At 26.0% G+C, this 26066-nt stretch overlaps 3 protein-coding genes across 7 annotated transcripts in view; 1 reads left to right on the top strand and 2 right to left on the bottom strand.

The window, feature by feature from the left end:
- The window catches only part of LOC127282428 (cytohesin-1), a 45904-nt gene extending 34872 nt beyond the window's left edge, over positions 1-11032 (bottom strand). For 2 of the 4 annotated variants that reach the window (XM_051306663.1, XM_051306664.1), the window contains exon 1: positions 2811-3164. In XM_051306663.1, coding sequence (XP_051162620.1) covers positions 2811-3011 — 201 coding nt within the window. In that variant the 5' untranslated portion in view covers positions 3012-3164. Of the gene's footprint in view, positions 1-2810; positions 3165-9362; positions 9437-10034; positions 10403-10853 lie in introns of those variants that run through there. The other 2 variants (XM_051306665.1, XM_051306666.1) reach the window with 2 other exon arrangements.
- Positions 11033-11153: 121 nt separating this feature from the next.
- Positions 11154-13770, top strand: LOC127282426 (nucleolar protein 58-like). The gene is made up of 4 exons (XM_051306661.1): positions 11154-11318; positions 11429-11505; positions 11654-13065; positions 13135-13770. Exons 1-4 carry the CDS (start codon positions 11274-11276, stop codon positions 13359-13361), a joined length of 1761 nt encoding a protein of 586 aa, XP_051162618.1. The 5' UTR covers positions 11154-11273; the 3' UTR covers positions 13362-13770.
- Positions 13771-15181: 1411 nt separating this feature from the next.
- Positions 15182-25589, bottom strand: LOC127282423 (roquin-1). 2 transcript variants are annotated; one of them, XM_051306656.1, is made up of 16 exons: positions 25418-25575; positions 23270-23432; positions 22529-22736; positions 22242-22460; positions 21927-22102; positions 21442-21775; positions 21089-21323; positions 20845-21008; positions 20505-20740; positions 20307-20414; positions 19942-20153; positions 19747-19865; positions 19451-19592; positions 19275-19344; positions 19001-19186; positions 15182-18931 (listed from the first exon to the last, which is right to left on the bottom strand). In XM_051306656.1, the coding sequence occupies exons 2-16, from the start codon at positions 23429-23431 to the stop codon at positions 18812-18814; spliced, it is 2691 nt and encodes an 896-aa protein (XP_051162613.1). In that variant the 5' UTR covers position 23432; positions 25418-25575; the 3' UTR covers positions 15182-18811. The 2 variants fall into 2 exon arrangements, with proteins under 2 accessions (XP_051162613.1, XP_051162614.1); XM_051306657.1 differs by lacking the exon at positions 23270-23432 and having other exon boundaries at positions 25418-25589.
- Positions 25590-26066: the final 477 nt, after the last annotated feature.

Below are 26066 nucleotides of genomic sequence, written 5' to 3'. Positions count from 1 at the left end.
GATAATATTGAATGGAATGTTTATTTTGACGCGTATAAGCACGTAAATGGTCGGCCAGCTGTTCTATTGTTTCGAATTTTTGTCCTGACTCAATCGTTTCGCGTGCGTTGCCCACGATTTTTACCATTAAGCCCGTGACAAATTGTTTTTCATCTATTCCCGATAACGTACTATACGCGGTTTCAATAGCGCGAATAAATTCACGTAACTCCGGCTTTTCTCCATCATATGTAGGAACACTCGCGTACGCGGTTTGTAACGAGAAAAAGTTTGTAAAAGTAGAAAAAGCGGTGGCCATCGTGGCGGACAAATCTACCTCAGCCATTTTTCTTTATTTTATTATTATTTTCACGATAAAAAAAACACAACACGCACGAAACACTTAAAAAGCACAACCTAAATCACAATGGTACAAAAGAAAATTAGTAAAATTATAATATAACAATAAGCAAGAGTAAAATAGTCAAAGTATAAAAGAGATGTAAAAAGAAAGAACTAGTTGATGGACTATTATCCCACCGCTGTCACCAAGAAAAATTTCCCTGTTACGTAAATTGAGAAATTTTTCGATTATTAAATAAATAAAAGGAAAACGACTCAAATTACTTCACTTAAAATTTTGTATTTATCCTTCACCGAGCGGTAAGTGAAGGATGATGGGTAGTCCCATTTAAAGAGAGGTCTCACCTAGTTCCTTCTTTGAATTAAATATTAATCGGATTTATTTTAATTTCTTTAATAAAAATTTGAGACAGAGAATTAATAAAATTTAATTTTGATTTATTGATATAGACAATGTTAAATACTTAAAACAGCTCGAAGAGTGTCGAAAGAGGAAACAATTGTTGATTGACCCTAAGGTTTTTTTTTTGGACTCCTGCTCAGAGAGAGAAGCGAACTCCGGCCTAGGCTGGAACTTGAAGGTGAAATTGATGAGTGAATACAGTGTTCTACCCCGCGATGAGACCAAGGTACATCCAGGGTGAAGAGCTTAGAAAAGACTGTCTGATTGTTTTCCTGGTGAAAACTTGGAAGCTACCGGTGACGTGTCCCGGGGAAAAAAAAGGCAGAACTGTCCCCTCTTTTTGAATTTTCCACTCCCACAATTTGCCAAATTTCATCCCTCCTTGAATGGTGGTGGGGGATGTGTAAGAATGAGTCTGTGTTGGTGAGTCTCATTTAGGAGGCTCTAATTGCTTCTTTAGACCTTCTAAGATTTTATTGCAGTGGCGACAACCCAAATTTTATTGATGTTGATTTAGGCCAGGGCGATGTACTTTCGGAGGTGCTGTACTATTTCCCTTCCGAATCCATTCGCATTATCTCTCAGAGCAATCGTCCGTTCACCCAGATTAACAATATGTAAAACTATTTTATGGTTATCCTCTAACGAAAAACTCGAACTGAAATAGGCATAAGTTTTTTTCTTTTATTACATTTTGGAGATTTAGAAAAAATACGGATTAAGAGTTTGAAGCTTAAGTTACAATTTTATGTTTTTACAATTTTACGGCCCTTGCACCATTTGCGAGTTTAACAATTTGTTGTTTATTAAAGTTGAACATGTTTTATAAATTTAACCATGATTATTACAAAAAAAAAAATAAAATAAAAAGATTCGTAACTAATTCTAATTAACACTCTCTCTAACGATTACTGATATATATGTACATATATAAAGAATAATAATAAATGAGAGTTGACATAAAGGTATTATATATTTTATCCGGACACAAAAAAAAGATGTTAATTAATAATACTAATGGTTTAACCTAAGGTTCCTCTCTGATTCCGATACTCCATACTTTAATAAAAATAAAAAAATTAAGAGTTAATTATTATCATTAAAAAAAGGAAAGAAAAATTAAATAAATTTTTAAGGGCCTTGGGACGTCACAATACATTTACAAAAACATGAATTTACGAAATACAATTATAATATAAAATATGTACACGCAAATAATTAGAATGCAAAGTATATTTCGTTATTTATCGTATGGATAGCAGTAAAAAATTAATTAAAAAAAAAAAAAAAAAAAAACTATCATAAAACGGTAATTTTCCATAATTTTAATTCAAAAAAAATACTTCTTTCAATTTATAAATTCTAGAAATCAGGGGAAAATTTACAAATTATTTATATATAATTTGCAAACTGTAATTGAAACTAAAATTATAAAATGAAAATAATTTTATCCAATTGAATATATGTGTATTCGAAAGCTTATATATGTACGAGCATTAAAAATAAACGATTTTTATTTTATTCCCTTTTTAAATTCACATTCAGTTTTAAATATGAATCTTTATAGCTCCAATAAAATGACGCGATGCAAAAAAAGCTTTTAATATTTCTCTTCAATTTTACCGAGGAAAAAAAAGAGAAAAAAATTGTCCAGGAAAATTCAAATCAAAGAAATCTTAATGAATTTATCATTAAAATCAATTATATATGTGTATTAATTAAGCGCGTAATTAAAATCCTAATTATTCCATCTTAACTTCAAATTTTTAAATAATGAAATATTTATTAAAAATATTTTATTATTAATTTAAATTAATTTTATTGTTAATATTATTTATTATTGCTACTAATAGTAAAATAATAATAATATCATATTAAAACAGTAAGAATAAAATTCATGAATTATATTCTAAATAGAAGCCAAAAATAATAAATATTCTTAAATTTAGAATCTACAGCGGAGTAAATTTTTGGAGGTTATGTGTCAAATTTTTAAATTGAAGTTTTTAACGTTTAAACGTTTAAACAAAAACGTATTATTTTGTTTTCATTTTGCAAGACTAACCGTGTTTCTGGCAGTGGTCAAAGTTCTAAGATCCCAAGCGCTCTTCGCCTGTTTCTGATATCCTTTTTTATATTTTTTCCCCGTTCTCCGTAAGCTGGAGAACCAGCCAGATGCAATTGAAATAGCATTGATTTCACGTCGATCCTCTTGAACTGATCGAACGTCATCAAGGCCGTCCACTGACCTCCCGGTGAAAATCATTCCCGAAATCACTCTCTTGATTTTTTTTCTTCTTCTCAAAAAAGAAACAATAACTTTACTTCTACTTCTTCTTTTTTTTAAAAAATCAATTCACTTTTAAACTTTCAAGAGACAAATGCACCTCTCCACTAAGAACAAAGTTCCCATTCTCAACTGAATACACGCTTTCATGTCCCGCAGAAACACACCTGCTATTCAGAATATTAACACCTTTTTTTAGAATTTCAAACAATTCTTTTTTGTATTTAAAAACCAGGTCGTTGGCTCGCTATTTCAAAAAAAAAAAATCTCAATTTTTATTCTACGTAAAATGTAAAATTATTTTGAAATTTTTTATTTAAAAACACCGTTGGTACACTTTTTTTCATAAATATCCCAGAGTGGGAAAATTTGATAACATGACACTGTTAACAATTGAAATTATTTTCGCGAATTGTGTACTTGTTTACTGTTGATTAAAAAACAAAAACACCAGGTAAACACAAACACACGCGAGCTTAAAACGTCCAAGCGCCACCACGACCGGCATTCAACTAACCGCGAATTCAAATCTCTGATGGAAAAACGGTAGCGCTCCTAGCGGTGGAAATTTGAAGCTGGTGGGCAATTTCGTGAATATGAGCATAAACATATGTGTATCAAAAAAAATTGTTATACCATTTTTTTTTTGTATTAACACATCAACCAAAATTTGGTTGTTTCAATTTTTTCCTACATTTAAATTTAACAAGACAAAAAGGCATTTATTGTTTCTTGGAAAACGATGCAATGTTGCGTTTCCGCACTCGTTGGGGCTTATCAATTGTAATAATGAAAGGGGAGGGGTTCTCTAGTTTGAAATTGAATTCCAGTAAAATAGTACACACATATATACAAAGCGGAAGGACGCAGTTTAAAATTGTTTGCTCTTTAAATTACGTGTGTCACGCAATGATAACAAATATATTAATGAGTTCAACTAACAGCGTAAGTGTAAAATTCATATTTATTTACTTGTAAAATTTAGAAACACCTACTATATATTTGTTAATTTCTAAGAATTTTGTTTTTCTCGTGAAAAAAAAATACGATGAATCATAATATGTATATCGTTTCTTATCATTTGTTACTAATTACTCAATAATATATCTGCATTTCTAATTAATAACTATACGTTAAATATTTTTCCAATGACAATCATTACCAAATAATTGGAGTAGATTCGATAATTCGTCACCAAAACGAAGTAAAATTAATAATTATTAATATTTATAATATACTAAATGAATTATTTTATAATTAAAATTCTTTTATTAGGAATATTTTTTTTAATTAATAATTTTAATTTTTCTTTTATAGTTAATAATTTATAAATTAATATTTATAAAAATTCTGAATTTTTATTTTATTATTAAAATTCTTGCATTAGGAATATTTTTTTATGAATAATTTTAATTAATCTTTTTTATTAATAGTTAATAATAATTTATAAATTAATAACTTTTTTTTATTAATAATTTAATTATTAATAAAATTAAATTTTGAATTAAATTTTAGAGGTAAAAATTTAATGTATATTATTTATTGTAAATTCGAATTTAGTTTAAAAAGAAATAAAATTAAAAAATTAAATATTTGGAATTTTTTTTGGTGTCTTCGACCTTTTTTATGGAAAAGTTAGGTCACGTACACCTGCCGGAGGCAAAATAAACGATCATTCATGATCGCAAGCGACACGCACCTTTTCCAAATCACTCGCGTGTGTCTACGTCGATAAGATATTCAATATTAGAGTAATTAACAATATCCTGGCAAATAGAACTAAAAATTAAATTTTCATTATATGCAATTATGATTATATTTATAAATATAGAAAAAATAAATTTTCGAACAAATAATTCAATATTTTTTACTAAAAAGATTTTTAATTAATTAATTTCGCAAAAATATTTTTGTTTCAAATTTTCAAAATAAGAGAATTTTTTTTAATTTTTACCAAAAAAAAAAAAAAAAATATTAGTTTTTTGTTTTTAATTTAATAAATAAAATAATTTTTTAGTTTTATTTTGTAGAATAATTTTTTAATTTTATTTTGCAAAATAATTTTTAATTTTATATTTTTAAAGTAATTTTTTTATTTTATTTTGCAAAATAATTCGAAAAAGTCACCTTCTATTAAAATAAATAATAAAATTAAAAAATAAAGTAATTTTTTAATTTTATTTTGCAAAATTATTTTTAATTTTATATTTTTAAAATAATTTTTTATTTTATTTTGTAAAATAATTCGAAAAAGTCACCGCATCTATTAAAATAAATAATAAACAATAAAATAATTTTTTAATTTTATTTTGTAAAATAATTCTTAATTTTATTTTGTAAAGTAAATTTTGAATTTTATTTTCCAAAAAAAGTTGGAAAAATTCATTAAAATAAGTCGATAAAATTCGCATTAAAAAAAAAAAATAATATTCAAAGCCCTGCAAACTATTAAAATTACTATCACGATTGAATCTCGAAAAAAAAGAAGAAGCGACAAATGAAAAAAAAAAAAAAAAAAAAAACTAATCAACAAGTAAAACTGATTACTCAATTAGCATTCAAATATATTGTGATTGAAAATTCCCTTGTGAGGGGGGAATAATATTTAATTCTAGAATCCTACGCGCACCATATGGTGTAATGAAATCCATTAGTGCACTAAACAGAATATATAATTATACATTTTAGGGGTCTATATATGCGAGTCATTGCAAAGCTATCGCATTACAAGTTACACATTTGTTGTTTACTATATATAATACAAAATAGCACATAGTCTCCCTAAAATAGATTGAATTATTATATATTTTGACATTAGAGTGGAGGAGTTAAGAGTAGATTAAAAGGTCATTTCGTCATTTGAAAAAAATATTTTAAAAAACGAGGTCTAAAATCTACTTTCTTTATATAAAAATAAAAAAAAAAAAATTCAAAACAAAACAAAAATTTGGAAATCTAATATAATATACACGGTAAAGATATGTATGTATATTGATTACAAAAATATGTCATTTGCTTTTTTAAAAGGTGTCTTAATTTTAATGCGTCTCTGATAACATTCCTTTTCTCTTCAAAAGTAATCTAAATCCAAATGTATCTAAAAATATCTGACGGGACTTTCTTATTTATAAATATATTTTAATTATTATTATTATTACAAAAATTATTATTATATATTATTATTATTATTATATATTATTATACTATATATTATAATTATCATAACAATTATTTTATTATTATTATTAAATATACAAAAATGCATAAATTGATATTAGAAATGAAATTTAATCTACTTTTTTTTATTTATTTTTAAAAAGAGAAATTAATTTTGAGTGACGTCTTTTTTTTTTTTTGACGGATGTATATTTGATTATTGAATATATTATTGAGTTCTTTAAAAATACATTTTTTTCATATATATATGAATTTCATAATCAACACTTATAAAGAAAGAAAGTAGAACATATATCTAGATATATACTTGACATTTGAACATGTCACAATAATTTAAATCAAAAAACAAGAACAAATATTTAAATAAAAAAAAAAAAAAAAAAAAAAAATTTTTTCCATAAATAAATCAATTAATATTTGATTTTGTTAATAGTGTGAAAAAACTCGTCTCTCGTCTTTATAGGGAAATCAACACAGTTGATGAATTATTATTAAACGTTTTAACAGAAAAAAAAAAATTAGCAATTTTTTTTTTTCAAAAATTCTAAAATTAAATTTGTCTTTTAAAATATTCAGAAAAAAAAAAAAATTCTCTAATATTGAATTTATAAATTTCAAATGAAATTATAACAAAACTTTTGATTCATACAGAAATTATCAAATAAAAGAAATTTTTTTTTTTTACTGATATTTTATTCCGTTTAGGTCGGATGTTGTGTCAAGAGCTATGACTAACAATTATCTTATATTTGCAAATGCGGAAATAGTCTTATCTCAACTTCTTTTTTTCGAAAGACTAAATAAGCGCGTGTGTATATAAACTATAAATTGTATATAAAAATATATAATAAACAATAATAATAGAAGAATAAAAAAATAATATAGTAATATAAAAAAAATTGAAATAACAATAATAATAATAATAATAATAATAATAATAATAATAATAGTAATAATAATAAGGATAAGAATAATAATAAAAATAATAATAATAATAATAATAATAATAAGCCCGTACATTGTAATTAAATAATTAAATAAATAAATAATAATAAAAACATATTGTAAATAAAACAGTTTTTTTTGCAAATGGTAAAAAATAGAAAAAAAGAAAATTTTCAATAAAAATAAAACAAAAAATTGGATTATTAAATAAATAAATAGGAAAAAAATATTTTGAGTAATTTTCATTAGAGGAAGAGGAAAAAAAATAAAACTGTAATAGACATCTAACGAAACTTCCGGAAACTTTAACGCCTAACTTTATCGACAAACTTGTCGACATGGTAGTGTCCTGTTAACTTCCCAGGCTCGTCTTGTGTCTTGATATGGTTCACAAAAGAAACTAATTAAGGCCTCTATATATAATAATAATAAACGTCTAATTAAGACTCCAATATCGGATCGAGATCATAAATTTTTGAAAACATGATTATTTGGAATATTTAACGAGAAAAGAGGAATAAATAGTACATATCGTGTCTCAGAAAGAGAAGAGGAAAAAAGAAACATTCTTTTTTTTTTTTTTTTTTTTTTTTTTTTTTTTTTTTTATAAAAGAAGTTGAATGACCTAGAGCTCGATTCATATGTACACATACACTTTTAACATCATCTAATGCCAAATGCTCTTTGTTTTTTGAACATACTCTATTATAATACATTCAGCCTTTTCTTTCCCTCCCTTTGCAAAGCTAAAACCAAAAATAGAAACTAGACTGTGTATTTATTGAGCGAGTATTTTCTTTCTTTTTTTTTCAAAGAAAAAAAAAATTTTCACAAAAATGAAGTTAAACAAAACAAAATTAAACTTTTTAAAAATATAAAAAGTAAAGAATTTTTTTAATAATAATTATTATAATTTAATTAAAAATTATTTATAATTATTCTGAAATAATAAAATAATAATAAAATTTCATTAAACTAAATAAATAAAATAATAGTTAAGAAATTAATATAATATTTTTTTTTCGAAAATATATACGAAGAGATGAAAAAAATTTTTTCTAACAATCAAAAGTAAAAGACGAGTTTATATTTTCTTGTGACAACTTTCCTATAATGGAAATCTTTGAAAAAAGTCGATTTGCCCTTTATAGTGATTCATATATATATAATGGCTTTTCCATTTCGATGCGATAATAATTTTCATTCAAAAACAAAAACTACTGAACAAGTTGTAAAGAATAAATAACAAAATAGCAAAAGCCCCAAGATATAATAAAAAAAAAAATTGAAAATAAATTTTTTTTTTTTTAGATAAAGGGAAAATATTTACAAAATCTTTAAACGATTTATTTAAATATAAATTCCCAGGCTTGTCAAACATTTGTCAAGAGAAAAAAAACGTTGAAAATTTTTCGAGGGTTGAAGGCACCTGCTTGGCAAAAATAATTACACTTCCCCTACAATTAAAGTTCTTTAGATTTCTATCTCATAAATACAAACATTCTTTTTTTGCTAATTCAATATAATTAAAAGCGTTTATCAAAAGAAATCAATCTAAAAGCTTGCAAATAAAATCGCAATTAAAAGAAATTCATTTTTTTTTGTTGAACTTTGCAAAAGCAAAATAAATAAATTATTGTAAAAAAAAAAAAGATTTTTCGCTGTAACAGCAAATTTTGATTCTTATCAAAAGAAGTTGTCGCAAATACACTTGTTCAAACTAATGCAACGTGAGTCATGAATCTTTAAAGAATGAGATCACTCGTTAATACCAGATAACCTCGTTATAGTTTATAATTGTTTTTGTTTCATTGTTTATTATATGCAAATTATTGTTAAATAATTTTACTACAAAGAAAACATTTTCGATATCAGTTATAGAAAAATATACAAATATTAATATTAATTAATTAATTATTAATTAAGTATTAATTATTAATTAATTAATATTAAAATATTAAATATATAAAAATTTACTAATTAAAAAAAAATTCATTATAAAACCGTTTGTCTTAAATACGGAAATGCGTCCCAATATTTATATGAAAATATCTAGGGCAAAGATGTTATCTATTAAATTAAGTCTATATCTATAATTAAAATAATGTTTCTTTCCGTGAAAGAAAATATTAATTATTCATTAATTAAATTCTATGCAGAAATTGTATGTATTCAATTTTGTAAATTTTCTTTTATTTTTTTTCTCACCTGTATTTCGAGTAGAAGCTCTGTTTTTTTCCTTCGAATATCTATCAAAATCTTCTGTTGTTCTGGCGTTAATTCTGAAATAAAATAAAAATTGTTTTAAAAAAATTATTAAATATACTTTTTTTTTTGAAAATTAATAATTAAATCATCATTTTACAAAATTTAATTAATAATTTTATTAAGAAATTCATTAATTTTGAAAGATTTACGAATTTTGTAAAGAATTATAGAAAAAGAATTTCGAGATGATAAATTCATCTCAGTGAGTCGACAGAGGGCTTATTAGAGTCAATTTAGTGAAGGTTCTTAAAATAGATCATTGAAATAATATTGCGATTAGGGACACCTGTGACGAATAACGATACTAATTAGATTGAACAATAGGGATTATTCACTATTATTCTCATTTAAGAAAATTTAATTATTAAAACTTTATTAAAGAAACTTTTAAATATTACAAATTCCTTTTTTCAAAAAGTAGAAAAAAAAAATTTTGTTCTTTGTAAAACTTCTTTAAAATTGAATTGTCTCGTTGAACAATAGAATATTTGAAATTGCAGTCCTTGAATTTAACGAGCAATTTTCATAATTATAAAACTGTTGTTCGCTTATTTATAATATGACACGAAGCGGAGCACAAGAACTGTTATTCATTCATGGCAATGGGAATACCGTAACATTTTTTTCTTGTCGTCCTCAAGAGTTGTAAAGATATAAGTTATGTAATTCAAACGGACACATCAAACCCTCTTCCTTTTTTTACTACACACATACACAAGCCGGAGGTGAGGTGAGGTAAGGTTACGTCCTCGAGCGGAACGATTAGAACTTGTTCCGCACACACAACACAATGTCTTGTTAACGGGGTCGCTTGTGGACGATAAATCACCACAACAATATTATAACCCTTCTGTATAAATTAATTTTCATGTTGCCACTTCACACTCCCCAAAAAGAAAAAAAAAATGAAACCCTAAAAATACAAGAAAAAAATCTTTCATCTCAAAGCATCTATAAACAAGTAGTTTTGACACATTCTGTAGTTTACATTTCAAGTCTTCCAAAAGTTATATCGAGCATAGCACTTGAACGGTTTTACCGTTACGTGACAAGAAAATTAAATTTTCCAGATTAATTACAATGATCACGTGATTTTAAATTAATTACAATTTTCCCTGATGAATAGATTTTTTTTTTTTAATCTCTGCAAGATGTTTACATTGCAGTGTAAGGATCTCGAGATTCATTGAAATTTCTCTCGAAAGTTAGGTTAATTGAGATGAATAAGTAATTACCAATAGGAATGAATTTTTCTAATAAATCCATAGAGAAGAGAAAGTAACAAAAGAAAGAGATTTTTGGTTTGTTTACGATATACAGGAAACATTTTTGCTTGCATACAATCACACGCATGCGTCATGAGAGAAAGCCGCTCCTGACAAACTGACAAAAAAAAAGTGATTTTTTCACAATTTGAATTTAATTTCTTACCTGTGGTACCGAACTGGTCGACCTGGTGAACGCCAGAATTCACTCCCGATCCACCCAGACCGTCCAGATCTTGCCACATTTCCGGGAAATCACACTTTTTAAGACACACCACACCATAACATATCTCACTCAAACGGCGCCATTTTTACTTATGCACTACACCTTCACAGAAAGAAAACTGATCGCATATATGCCAGTTGAGATTTAAGTTATCAAAGGCGCCACCTAGCGGAGAATATCCCAACTCTTTGGACAAATTTTTGAATTTCCCGCCTTGTTCACAGTGCGCGCATGTCAATTTTGGTAACACTGTGTCGGCTACGCTTTTTTTTACTTCTGCGTGGCGTGGTGTTTAATAACAAAATTAATTGTTATAAAAACAAATAAAATTGTTGCAAATTTAATAAAAACAATAGTACAATGTTAGTACTATTTGAAACCCCTGCGGGGTATGCAATTTTTAAGGTGAGATATAATTTTCTTTTTAATAATCAAAACTTAACCTCCAAATATTGACACGTGGTTTAATAGAAAAATATAAATACTATATATTTCTTTTAATATATATTTTTCAGTTACTGGATGAAAATAAACTAGTAAAGACAGATAATCTTTATCATGATTTCGAAACACCTGAAGCTGCAGGCAGAGTGTAAGTTTTCTTTTATTGTTATTAATTTGTCAATTGTTGGCTATTTTTAGTAGTTAGAAAAATTTACTCTTTTTTTTCTATAAGCGATAGAAAAACTAGTTAGTAGTTTTAGTTCTAATTAGTTTTAATTTATTTCAAATTTTTGCAGAGTGAAATTAAAACATTTCGAAAAATTTGCCGATACAACTGAAGCATTGGCAGCAACAACTGCGGCTGTTGAGGGAAAATTGGGAAAATCTTTAAAGAAAATATTGAAAAAATATTGTTCCGAAGTACAAGAACAACTTGCTGTTGCTGATGCAAAATTAGGTACAGCAATAAAAGATAAATTAAGTTTACAATGTGTGAGCAATACAAATGTTCAGGAATTAATGCGTTGCATACGAAGTCAAATGGACAGTCTTCTTGCTGGTTTTCCAAAAAAAGAAATGACAGCAATGGCACTTGGTTTAGCTCATAGTTTATCAAGATATAAATTAAAATTTTCACCTGATAAAATTGATACAATGATAATACAAGCCGTTTGTCTTCTTGATGATCTTGATAAAGAATTAAATAATTATGTTATGCGTTGCCGCGAATGGTATGGATGGCATTTTCCCGAATTGGGAAAACTTATTACCGATAATGTTGCATTTGTTAAAACTGTTAATATTATTGGTACAAGAGAAAATGCAGCATCAAGTGATTTATCAGATATTTTGCCAGAAGAAATTGAAGAAAAAGTAAAAGAAGCTGCTGAAATTTCAATGGGTACAGAAATATCTAACGATGATATTATAAATATTCAACATTTGTGTGATCAAGTTATAGAAATTTCACAATACAGAACACAATTGTATGATTATTTAAAGGCAAGAATGATGGCAATGGCACCAAATTTAACTGTTCTTGTTGGCGATTTAGTTGGAGCGCGATTAATTTCTCACGCTGGTTCATTAATTAATCTTGCAAAACATCCGGCGTCGACTGTTCAAATTCTTGGCGCTGAGAAAGCACTTTTTAGAGCTTTAAAAACAAAAAAGGATACACCAAAATATGGTTTGATTTATCATGCACAATTAGTTGGTTCGAGTTCAACGAAAAATAAAGGAAAAATGTCAAGAATGCTCGCTGCAAAAGCATCGTTGGCAATTAGAGTCGATGCTCTTGGTGAGGATGTGAGTTTTGATTTTGGCGCCGAGCATAAGGCAAAGCTTGAGGCAAAATTAAGAATTTTAGAAGAGGGAAATTTGAGAAAATTGAGTGGCACTGGTAAAGTTAAAGCGAAATTTGAAAAATATCAAACTAAAAGTGAAATTGTACAATATCCAACTGCTGCCGATTCAACTTTGGCAACAACAAAGAGACGATATTCCGAGGCTGATGAGAAAAAACCATTAATTGAGGAAATTAAAACCGAAGAGGTGCCGAAGAAGAAAAAAAAGAAGAACGACGAACAAGAAGGCGATGATAAATCCGAAGAGGTAGAAGAGTCGGATTTGGTTACTCCGAAAAAGAAAAAGAAGAAAATCAAACAGGAACCCGAGGAAGAGATCGAGGAAGCTGGCGAAAGTTCAGGTACATTTATAACAATTAAATAAAAGAAAAAAAAATAAAATTAATTTAATAAAACAAATTCTCTTTCAGAACCAAAAAAGAAGAAAAAGAAGAAGAAGGACAAAGATCAGTCCGAAACAATGGAAATGGAAGAAGTAACTCCAAAAGAAGAAGGCAGTGAAAAAAAGAAAAAGAAGAAAAAAGTTAAAGAGGAACAAGAAGGAGAGTCTGCAGTTCCAGATGAATATTTAGGAACAAGTTCCGGTGAAAAGAAAAAGAAGAAGAAAAAGAAACAAACTGAAGATCCAGATACGTAAATTATTTTTCATTTAGAATATTGTTTTCAATTTTGATTAAAGAAATTCAATATTTGTTATCTCACATATTCGCAAATTTGTAATATCAATTGCGAATAATTAAAAATTTATTAAAATTAAAATTTTGTATTCGGAATCCACAATTATAGTTTATCTCCTCCTAAATCATTTTTCTCTATTCAAAAACTATAATTCGAATTAAATACCCTCAATCGGAAATTATTAATTCTATGAATAAATTTTACAAATCAAAATCAATTAAAAAAGGAATTATGAAAATGTTAGAAAACTAGAAAGTATTTTAGTTATTTAATCTACAATAACTATTCGTATACAATATATTTTTACTGTAAATATTGTAAGTTTTATATTTGTAAATAATATAAAAATACACAGAATTTGTATTCTATTAATTTGTTTTTTGATATAAAAAAAAAACTTACAATTTCGAATTTCCGTGATCAAATCTCTCTCCTGGACCATTGCTTCTATATTAAAATAAAAAATAAAAATAATTAATTTATACGAAATTAAATAATTTAAAGGAAAAGGAATTTTTGAAATAACAAAACACAATTCAATTGATTTTAGTTATATAAATATATTACACTTTCAGTTATAGTACACTTGTTGCGCAATACGCAAAAATTTAGAAATGAAAACATAAAATAAGCAGAAAGTCCGAAGATCAACTTAAAAATAAAAATTCAATTTCGTTTTCAAAATAAAAAAAAAAAAAAAAAAGAAACGTTTTCAAATAAAAGATCAGACAAAAATTTTACATCTAATAAAAAAAAATATTTCAAATGAAATTTTCAAGGACCACGTAAACAAAAAAGAAATACAATACATTTTTTTCGAAAATTCGAAACATTAAACACGAGATGAAAAAAATACAATATTTAATTTAGAGGGCTTTCAATTTTTTTTTGTTTTCATTTACGTTGTCCAGTACGTTTTTTTTTTTTTTTTTTAAATTTTCGCAGTACAAATTTAGAGTCCGCATAATGTAAAATTTCAAGAAGCAAGAGCTTACTCTCTAACATCTGTTATCTATTTTTTTTTTTTTTTTTTTGTTTTAAAGCTGGCTTAAACTCCGTTTGTATTTAAAATACAAGAGGCGGATTGTTTTGACATAATCAGACTGTTAAATGCCATGTATTAAATTTTTCAATTGAACTTCTTTGCATAATTTTTAAAAAATAAGTTTTCAACAAAATCTTTTAATTTTTTTTTTTTTGAATAAAATTTCCCTATTTCTTTTTATTTTGATAAATTTATATTCTAAATATTTATAATAATTTTTTTCAATGATAATCGTTATGGAATAGACTTTCCATTAAAAAGATGATTAAAATACATCCTTAAGATATATATTACACACCAGTATCAGTATAATAAATGTTCAAAGAAAGAACTTCAATTGTTTATGTTTAATACGTGGTTTTACACTATTAACATTAGATACAAGTGTATCATTGTACACATAATGACATGTTTAACATGCAATTAATCTGAAGCTTGCACAAACAGTATTGTTGCGCTTATTACTTCCCATTTTACACAGCCCTTCTCCTTTAACTATATATAATATTTATTTATATATATTTATATATATAATATATTTATTCATCCATTAACTTTTTTTTTCATTTATACGCGCTAAGAACATAACAAAACAATATAAGAGCCAACTGAAAAATTGTGTCTTCAAATTTTCTTCTAGAGACTTTTGACAGTCAACTTTTTTTTTTAATTAATTGTCATTACATATTTAGTTATATTAGTCGAAAAGAAATTTTTCGAGATTCGTGAAAGTATTTCTTTTTTTTTTTTTTGTTTTTGAAATAAAAGTGACAAATTTTACGACTAATAAAACTAAATTACTGAATTTACAACTTTAATTCAGCACCAAAAACTAACTAATAAAATGATTTTTTTTTTCTTTTTATCAGGCAGTAAATTAAAAAAAATTTTTCGATAAAAGACGATCACTTAACATTTTTGTTTTTTCTTATTTCTCGAATTTAATAATTGTTCGTTTTGAACATTTATTTGCAATCAAATAAATTTGTCATTTAATTTAAAGAACGAGTATTAAAAAAAAAAAAACAAAAACAAAACGATCGTACATAAAATCACACACCACCAAAAATTTTTCTATAAAATACAAGTGCAAAGAAAATTTTATGATTATCTAAAATTGTCATTTTCATTCAAGAAAAAAGAAAAATCTCTTTTGAAGAGAAAAAAATTAGTTGCACAATATTCAGATATTCTCGTGAAAAACAATTTTAAATATTCATTGTACAATCGATTACTATCAGCTAAGACAGTTTTATGTACTTTGAAAAGAAAAACAAAAATACGAAACGTTTATAGATTAAACGATGTCATTGCACTGCTTTATTATCGTAAGAACTCAGCTATGTTCTAGCAAAATATTTTTTTCTTTTTGATAAACATAAAAAAAAAAAAAAAAAAAAAAAATTTTGAATTTCCAATTTGGAATAAAGAAATTATTTTTTTGCTCTCCGTTTTTGTAAACATAAATATTGTCAAAATCAAAATAAAATGCTTGAACATATCTCGGGTTCCTTACAAAGGTATCAAAAATAATCTTATATCTTAAAGTCAGAAAGAAGGTCACTTTCGTGGACCTTCATTATTATAAAAGTCTTCGTATATCGATACTTCCAATAAAACTGGAATCATATAGTATCTCTGCTATATGCATATGCATACATATATATTCTTTATATATGTATATATTTATTTCATAAAAATAGTAGCAACCCAAAAATCTATTGCAGTGCGCGTATTATATATTTTTTTTTTAGCTACAACAATGCAGCGATCCTGTTAAATCGAAAAATACGATCTCACGAAATTTATACAAAAATTCATTGTTTCAAATCAATTTTTCGAAAACAATTACAATATAACATACACTACAATTGCAAACAAATAACCAAAAAAAAAAAAAAAAACAAGAAAAACCAAAAGAAAATTGTTCAATTAATTAACATCTTCGTTTTAATAGCGAAATAAGACAGCAAAGAAAATTAAAACTTTGTCAGATTTTTTTTTACGGAATTTTTCAGAAACGTAAAATTTAGAAAAAAAATTGTAATTTTAACCAATAATTTAAATAAATTAATTAAATTGTATAAATAACCAAATAAAAAATTCATTTTGTAAATTTGTAAAATTATAAAAAATTATAATTACATTAAACTTTGTAATTTAAAATTAAAATTAATTTTAACTTAAAACAAATTATAAAAATAATTATATTTTGTCATAATGACAGAATTAAAAATTTTAACTATTATTTAGTTGATATATTTTTGTATTCTTAATGAATATTCCAAATTTTGTTTAAAATAACATTTTTAGAACCATTTTTAAACTAAATTTTTACTTTTAAAAATTAAAAATTAAAATTTTTATACGAAAATGTGTAACAAAATAATATATATATTTTTTCTGTTGCAATTTGCAATTAAGTACGGAAATTAAAATATAAACTAGAGTTTTTTTTGCAAATATTTTCAAATGCTTTGTTACAATATTTATAATGAACAATTTTTTCTGTTTTTTTATTTATTTTTTTTTTTAAATAGATTTGTCTTGCACTTGTATAACAATCACTCATTTCAGTCTTCTTTAGCTAATTAAAGATTGTAAACTAAATGAGTACGTCTTTTTTTTTAGAAAAAGAAAAGCAATCTTTAAATAATTTCATTTCCAAAGAAATTTTCAAATTAAAAAAAGAATCGAAAACTTAAAAAATTAAAAAAGCGTACACAACTAAAAGCAATATCATTTAAAGTTCAAAATAATTATTATTATTTTTTTTTTTTGAAACCTATTAAAATTAGGTTTTATCACGTAAATTAATGTAAATCAATTTTTGTTACAAAAATTTGATACAGAAACACTTGTGTTATGAATTTTTCAAAATATATATATAAAATAAAAAAATAATAACAGAAAGAAATTATTTTTAAGTGTTTCATGTTTAGCGCGTACACTGGGTAATTAATATTTTCCTAAAGGCATTTTCACTCACGTCAGTCTGTGTCAAAATATTAAAGTTACTAAATTTTTCAATTACTGACTAATTAATTTTTTGAAAAAAAAAATTTATTCGTTAATTATTAAAATTTTCCATTTTCAATTGAAATATTTATATTTCAAAAAAAAAAAAATTTTTTAGAGACTGTCGCGAGTGAAAATTCAGCCAAAATTGCGAAATTCTCATAGAAAGTTTGAATACACTTGGTAAATCCGTTGTATATTTCGAGAGGATGCGCATTGAAATCTAAAGATAGAATGTTACTGAATAATATCAACGCTAGCGACATAAATTTTTTTTTTTCAATTTTTCTTTTTGTAAAACATATCGATTTTACACTACACTTCAACGTCTAATATGCCTCTATATATGGTTTCCTTGTGTTAACCTATTTTATTCAGGTTAAATAACATTCGTCCCGAATTTTCTTTTTTTTTTTTTTTTTTTTTACATGTAAAACAATATTACAGGTTTTTTTTTCTTTTGCCTCACTGCGCAAATATATAAATAAATATGCTATACTTTGTCATGTTTATAAAACATCGACGTTAATTTCTGTTAAATTTTAACAAATCGGCATTCACAATCACTTGTTTATCTTAAAAAACAATTTCTGACTACAGTATACACAGATATTAATATTTTACCAAAACTGTACCATGACTAAAGGGAATTGTGTCAGCTCTGTGGCAAAAAAAAAGGGAAAAAAAAATTTTAGAGTGACATTTTAAAATTCTCAAGTTGTCACGGCAGTTTCATGTAATTTTTTTTTTTATCACTACTAAAAGTGAAACGATTAAATTTATGCGTAGTGAAGCAAACAAAGCGCGCCACACTGTAATTTTTTTTTTTTTTTTTTTTATACTTAACCGAGATTAACAGCAAAAGAAAACCGTTTTCTTTATCCAAATAAAAAAATATTATTCAATAAATAAATATTTATTGAAAATATAAATAATAATTGTCTAAAGCTTAATATAGAAAACAAGTTGTTCGGGGGTTCACTTTGTTCGTTTCGCTCGCATATTTTTTACCATGATCAATATTGATACATGAATTCGTAAAATACGCATTAAATATGCCGCACTTGGAAAAAAGTTTTTAACTGGGTTTTTTTTTTTGTTTTTTACAAACAATATTGACGATTAGAACAATGATTCCAAGTCCATTATATTTAATGAAATTTCCTTGCGAATCTAACGTTGAGAGGGTGGAAGGAAACGCCAAGATCCAAGTAGAAGATGAAAAACTTACCTTTTACAAAATAGTAGCCGTTTTAATGAAACGTTCCAAATGTCCCGATCATTAATCCATTTAATGCCAATGTATTTCCAGTCTCGTTAAAAAAAAATGTCTAAAGTTTGTCGCATCATTTTTTGATGCCGTCCTCTTCATTAGACCAACGTTTTTCTTGTTCTTGAAACTCAAAGTCCCATCGTAATTCTAGTTCTCGCATATCGTTAGCGATTGCAGCTTCGTATGTGTCTTCCTGAAAAAAAAAAAATTCATTTATAATGTTTTCATTTTCTTTTTTTTAATATTGTAAAATAACACCCACTTCTTCTGATTTGCAATCTCTATTTAAAGAATTAGTCAAATTATTTGGCGGCTGAATCCAAGATGTATTACTGTAAGGATTCCAATTGCGAACATCTTTTTCCTTTTCCCTGATACCTGCTTCAATCATTTGAAGTTCTTGGGTTAGCCTTTCGCCTTCGTTAAACGCAGCTCCTTGCGTTGCCAGCTATAATTAAATTAATTTAGACAAAAAAAAATATATATATAATATTTAATTTTATTTAAGTAGAATTCAGAATAACAATTGAAAATACCTTTAAGTCGTTTATTTTTTTCTCCAAATGTTTCAATTGTTGTTTCACTTTCTGTGATTCCAAGATCAAACTATAAATTTTATAAAACGTTAGAAAGTAAATCAAATATTACAAATTTACAAAAAAAATTTATTATAATAATAATTTATAAATTATTATTATTAAATAATGCTTACTCCTTTGACATGCAATCCTGTCTTGAAAATTGTACATGAGAAGGTTGTTCTGGAACATTTCGACTTAATGTTATAAAACCTTCACTAAAAACAGAATTTGCGACTGGTGGTATATCTCCATTGGTATTAATTGTGGTGAAAGCTATAAATAATAATCGACCGTCAAAAATTTGAAAATAAAAAATATATTGAAAATTCTTTTTTAAAAAAAATTTTTTTTGAATAAAAATTTTCATTTTTTTTTTACTGAAAAATTAAGAAAAATTACAAAAAAAATATTATTAATTATTACTCACGTTGATGACCATAATACCAAGGAGCTATTGGACTTGTTGCAGGCACTGGTCGTATTGTCGGTAAAGGAGATGTAATTCCTTCTCCATAATATCCAGTCTGTTGTATACCATTAGCTGGTCTAAAAATAAATTTAAAAAATTAAAATAGAATTCAAAAAAAAAAAACTATTTCCCTCTACGGAGGAAATAAATTACCTAAGCACTGTTTTTGAAAGTCTTGAAATTGGACCATAATTGCTGGCAGTTGAGGCATCAAAAGGTACAAATTCATCATCGAAAAGCACAGAGTCTGGCCGGCGATACGAATTATTGAAATTAATATTTGTCGACGGTGTTATTTGATTTCCAGAAGCGTTTGTCCAAATTGAAAAATTCGGCGTCAAAATATCTCCCTGCATATCATAATTCTAAAATTGTTAAAAATTTACAAAATTTAATTCCAAACATTTAATTTAATTAATGAAAATGTAAATTTGTAAATTTCAAATAAAATTCTAAATAAAATTTCATTAAAAATTGTAACTACTTTTGAAAATTATAATAATTTAAAATTAAATTACCGTTTTCAAAGTTGGTGTCGATTGTTTTCCAACAATATTTTCAAGTTGATTAATTATCTCCATTTTCCTTTGTAGCAACATTGCTAAAGTTTTCGCCATTGTTCTTTGCTGTAATTATTAAAAAAAAAAAAAAAAAAAAATGATAAAAAGTAGTGTGAAAATAAAAATTTTAATTTAAAATAATGAATATTTAATTACTTTTTTGTTGTTGCTTTGTTGACTGTTCTGCACATTATTTGATATTTGCATTGGCTCCCATATTTGTAAATTAGTAGCCGAATAATCCAATGGCACTCCTGGTACAATATAATGTGAATGTTGTACATCATTTTTCGAGGAAAATCCTTGCGGTGGAGGCAGCATATAGTTTGTCAACGATCCAATAAAATTATTTTCATTAGTAACAGTTGGATGTTGGACAATCGGAGTGAAACCTAAAATACAAAAATAATTATTATAATTTAAATTTAAATAAATTTAATAGTCATATTAAATTAATAAATATTTAAATTTGATAGTAAATTGTAAATTATATTACCTTCTCGGTGTATGTAATCAAGATTTTTCGGAGGATAATTTGTATCGTCGCACTTAAAGCCTTTATTAATTGGAGCAATTACGGATTTCTCAGCCTTAGATTCTGAAACTCCAGTTAAAGGTAAATTCGATCTTATACTCATTTTTCGATTTTTTGATCGATATCTGCAAATAAAGGAGAAATTTAATTAGTTTTTTCTTTGAAATATTGGATTTAAATAAATAAATTTTGTTTTTGTACTTACTTATCGAGCTCTTGACCACTGTGAGCAAATGTACAATTAGTAGCACGTGGACAAGATCCTTTAATAGCAAGATCACGACACATGCTGACTTTATATTTTGGTTGTCCCGTATTGTGAGCGCCATCTTGAGATTTTCTATTGCCATGCTGTTGTATAAATTCTACTAAGGCAGATACGACAGTTCTTACTGCTTCCAATGCCTCTCGACATTCTATCCAAGAAGGTGGTTCACTTTCTAAAATAAAAAATAACATTTACAAATTCAATTCAATAGAAAAATCAAATTAAACAATTTAACATTAAAATAATTAAAAGCTCAACAATTTCAAAAATATTAAAAAAATCATTTTAACCTGGACTGGGATCAATTGCTGCTAAAAGTTCGAGTTGCGGTCGCAAACTACTGAGTTGTCCTGGATCGGGTGTACGTTGAAGTGCCATTATTAATTCTTGAACACTTTGGGCAAATGATTGTGGAGTTTGAAGTTTATCAATGATACTCTGCATATGAGATTTGTGACCAGTATCGCCGTACAATAAAGCTGACCACTGATCGGGAGCGATTCGTAATCCGGCTTCTGTTGCTATTTGAACTATTTGAGCGTCATGCTCTCGTCTCAGAGCTTCATAAGTGCGAAATTCTTCTTTTAGTTGCATCAAAGAAGAATCTCCCTCTCGTTTCGATACCTAATTACAAAAAAAAAAAAATTTATTTCTATTTCCAATCAGTTTTGGATTATTATATTTTACTTTTTCCAAAATGTTAATTCTAAAAAAAATTATCAAAATTCTATAAAAATTATAAATTATTTTTCTATTTTTTTTTTTTTTTTTTTACCTTAAAGCAGCTTGCTCGATACAATAGTTGTACGACATGTCCAATACTTGTTTTTGAAGCTTGTGTGAAATGTGGTTCCAAACGTTGAACGACGAACATAACAAGGACTTTTCGAGAAAGAGCTGATCCATCTTCCAAAGCTAGGAGCACGAGTTTCAAAACCTCTTCTTGCATTGCTGAAATAATATTGCATTTTTCAATAAAATTTTGATCAAATAATTTAAATTTCTTTAAAATTTTCTATGAAAAAAAAAAAATAGAAATAATTATAAAAGATTATCTATTATTATTATTATTATTGGGGAAAAAAATTACCGGGTCCAAGAAATTGGCATCCTCGGGCGCGGACAGCGGCCCAAAGATTCGCACTTAGTTGTTGTGGATTTTGATGCTGTAAAATAAGTTCGGTTACTGATCGTTCGCCCAAACTTCTTGCAGCTCTTACGGCTCGTGCACGTCCTTCTGGTTCCACCAATTGACATCCCACCAATGTTACCAATTTTCTTTGCATCGGACGTGATACAAGTCCCACTCCTGAATTACAAAAAAAAAGAAATTTAACTTCCATTTAAAATTTTTTTTTCTAAATTAATTACATTTACCTAAAGTGGAATTTGGAGTTGCTTGACATGGTTTTAGATAAAGTGCAAGCTCCTCAATGCAACGTTTAGCCACCAAATAATGATTGAGTTCGTCGGGTGGTAAAAGTTTTTGATAATTCACCGCAACATTGTTTGGAATTTGATTTCCCACTAATTGAAGTAAGGCTTCATTCACTGGTAAACTTTCTATTTCCGTATTTATAGAACTCTGAAAAAAAAGAAGAAATGAATTCATTGAAACAAAAAAATTAATTGAAACTAGAAAATAGAAAAATTAAATTATTCAAGCAAAAGAAGTCATTTCATGTCGATTCGCTGGAACCTAGAATGAAACCGATTGAAAATAATTTTTGATATTAAAATGTATAAATAAATAATGCAGTATTGAATTTTTCAAAAATTTTTTGAACCTTACAGAATAATATAAATCGCACTCAAGTACTACGAAGACAAAGTTACTATCGGAATAAAACATTGTAATCTTCGCAAAAAGTCCTAAAAAAATTTTTTTTTTTATTAAAAATTCACTGGACTTTGAGAGAAATTTTTTTTTCGTTTAAATTAACCAATAGTGATTTGATTGGTAGTAATCAAAGACCGATGATATTCATTTGTAAGGGATTTAATTGAAAAATCCTCTTGAATGATGAATTTTTTCAGTTGGTCAGTTCCTTTTTTTTTAAATTAGTGAATGCCACTTGCGTTTTTGTTTTTTTTTGCAGTGAAAGCATCATTACATACCTGATCAAATGGACATTGTTTACGATGTAAATTTGCAAGGCACGTGCGGCATATTGTGTGGCCACATCCTAAAGATATGGGTCCACGTATAGCCACATCGAAATCATGGCAGCAAACGGGACAAGAAAGAAATTCAGTCCACTGAGGTGCCTGTATTGGCATTCTATAAAAAAATACAAGTCAGGTGTATAATTCCAAAAGACATTTTACTTTTTTTTTTCTATAAAAGATTTATGCCACACCTTTCAACGTTATTATTTTAATTTTATATTTTCATATAATTTTCACATAATTTTAATCCACATGAAATTTAAGAATTCAAAATTAAATTTTTTGACTAAAAAAATATAATTTTTGAATTTGGAGACAAAAAAAATTCTTTCCAAAATATAAATAAATTAAATTAATTTTCTCATTTAATTATTATATTGACAAAAATACAAATTTCATTATGAATCAGGAAAAAAAAATCCTTGAGACTCATTAGTGAATTTAAATATCAAAATTTCATGATTTGCATAATATTGTTTTAATCAAACAAGGAAATGCTTTCGCTTACAAAACACTACTGGTATTTATGTGGTTAAAATATCTAGTAATCAACAAGTCTGTTACAACTATGCAATAAACGAATAAATATTGCCAAGTTAATCACAATTCTGATGAACAGTTCAACGTTTTGCTTTCCCTGGTAAAGAATATTTAATTACTTTTTACGTAACATTTACAATATTTATTAATATTATCCCCTATTTATGTTGTTATTGTACTTGAATTCTATTCACTGCAATTAATTAAGTCCCATACAAATCAAAATTTTTTTTTTTATATATATCCTTTAAAATTATAATTAACGTAATTGTATTTTTATTACTTTCCATAAAGATAAAATTAACGTTTTTTAAATCATTAATTTGTAATATTTACACAGACCTAAAAAAAAAAATCTTCCGAGTCAAAATTATCAATGAAATAAGAGAAAGTAAGTCATGAAAGCTGTTTTTTTCTACAATTTTTCAAAAATTCTATTTCTATTTGTTCCGAATATTTTTTTAACGTAAAACAATATTTAAAAATTAAAAAAAAAACATTGAAGAATGTAAAAAGAATAAAAGCATATTTCTTTTTTTTTTTATTTTTAAAGATGCAGGATGAATCTTAGATTCCGTAAACCTTATATTTAAGAGAATGACGCAATACCAAATAAATACAAAACTGCAGATTCTCGATGAGTAAGTTTATTTTCTTTTTTTTTTAATGACGAAACAATAATTGTAATTGAATAGTACTATGTTTATTATCACTGGATAAACATTTAAAAACAATAATAAAAATACAATATTTTTAATATTTTTGTCTATTTTAAAATATATTTTTTTAATTCAATTTAGAATTTAATTTTTTTAATCAATTTAATTAGTAAGATTCTATTTTAATTAATCATTTTAGTACTTAATTTTCAGGAAAATAAACTCTTTTCTAAAAATCGAGGTCACGACATAACTTTTCTATTTGGCGTAAAAAAAAAAAAAAAAATTATACCACTTAATCATATTTCGGCATGAAAATAACAACAAACTTGATGTAACAGTTAAGTGACATTCAAAATTTTTTTGCGAAAAATAAGCAATATTTACTGTACTGCACAATATGTTGTAATCCGTCCTAAGTATGTTGCCTGCATTTTGTCGAGAGTAATCAATATCATCAAAAAGAGACAAGAAAATCATTTTCCATAAGAGATTTGTAAAATAAAAAAGAGGCTAGAATATGTGTGATAATAAATTAACGGTTGAAATATTTTCATTTCCAGGTGTACGTCGCATATCGTCCACGTTGCGTATCAATTCGAGATTCGTCCTTTCGAGGAAAAAAGTAATGTTGATCACGACGCGAAGAAACGATTAAAAAAAAAAAAAAAGAGAGATTTTTATGACGTCTGCGTAGCTCGCTCAACAACAAATGTGAATATTTTGATTATAATTAATCTCTCTTTATTAACTAACTTAACACTGCAATTTTTCTGGTTTCAACTTTTTTTTTTCTTTTTTTTTTTAATATATACTTTCGATTCCAACACAGTGCCACGAAATGCGATCTTTCACGACATTGGATTAAACAAGGGGAATGATATGATTTTTCGCTTACCTCGTGATTACGTTCAGAAAACATTACATTAATTAACAAATCACATCTCCTATAATTCTTTCACTGAAATATTTAACGAACATCCGCAAAACACAGATAATGAGATGAACTTGACATGATATTTTGGATTAGTCACTTCATATAAGTAATTTCATCGAAGAAACAATCTAGAAATATCTTCGTTTACATCCAATACGATAGGTGTCGTTATTGTTGTTTTTTAGTTCCAAAACTTTCCGCTAGAGGCTTTAATATTAATATATCACGTGACTTCAATCCAGAAAATAGAATACAAATATTTTTCTATCTTTCGCTCTTAGAAAGAACCGGAAATTATAATTAAATGTTAAATTAATTAATTATTTTGTTGTTGTTATTATTATTTACAAATTACACATTGTATTAACATTTTTTAGAGAGAGAAATCTTTTTTTATATTTAAAATTTAAATATTACCGCTATTAACAATATGGGTATGAAGTTGTTAGCAGTTTATTATCGAATGAAACGAGATTTTTTAAATTTTCTTATGGTTCTTGAAACTTTGTGTTCAAGATAAAATAAATAAAAAGTATTTGTGGACTGTTACGGATATTACTTCTCAATTTATTGTCAATAATTGATATTAAAAAGGCAAATATGTGTCGGG

Source organism: Leptopilina boulardi, unplaced genomic scaffold, assembly GCF_019393585.1.
Source record: "Leptopilina boulardi isolate dan_hultmark-lab unplaced genomic scaffold, ZJU_Lbou_2.1 LbouV2_30, whole genome shotgun sequence".
In the NCBI taxonomy this organism is placed as follows: domain Eukaryota; kingdom Metazoa; phylum Arthropoda; class Insecta; order Hymenoptera; family Figitidae; genus Leptopilina; species Leptopilina boulardi.
Note: the sequence above shows the minus strand (reverse complement) of the source record. Positions and strands in the feature narration are given on the sequence as shown.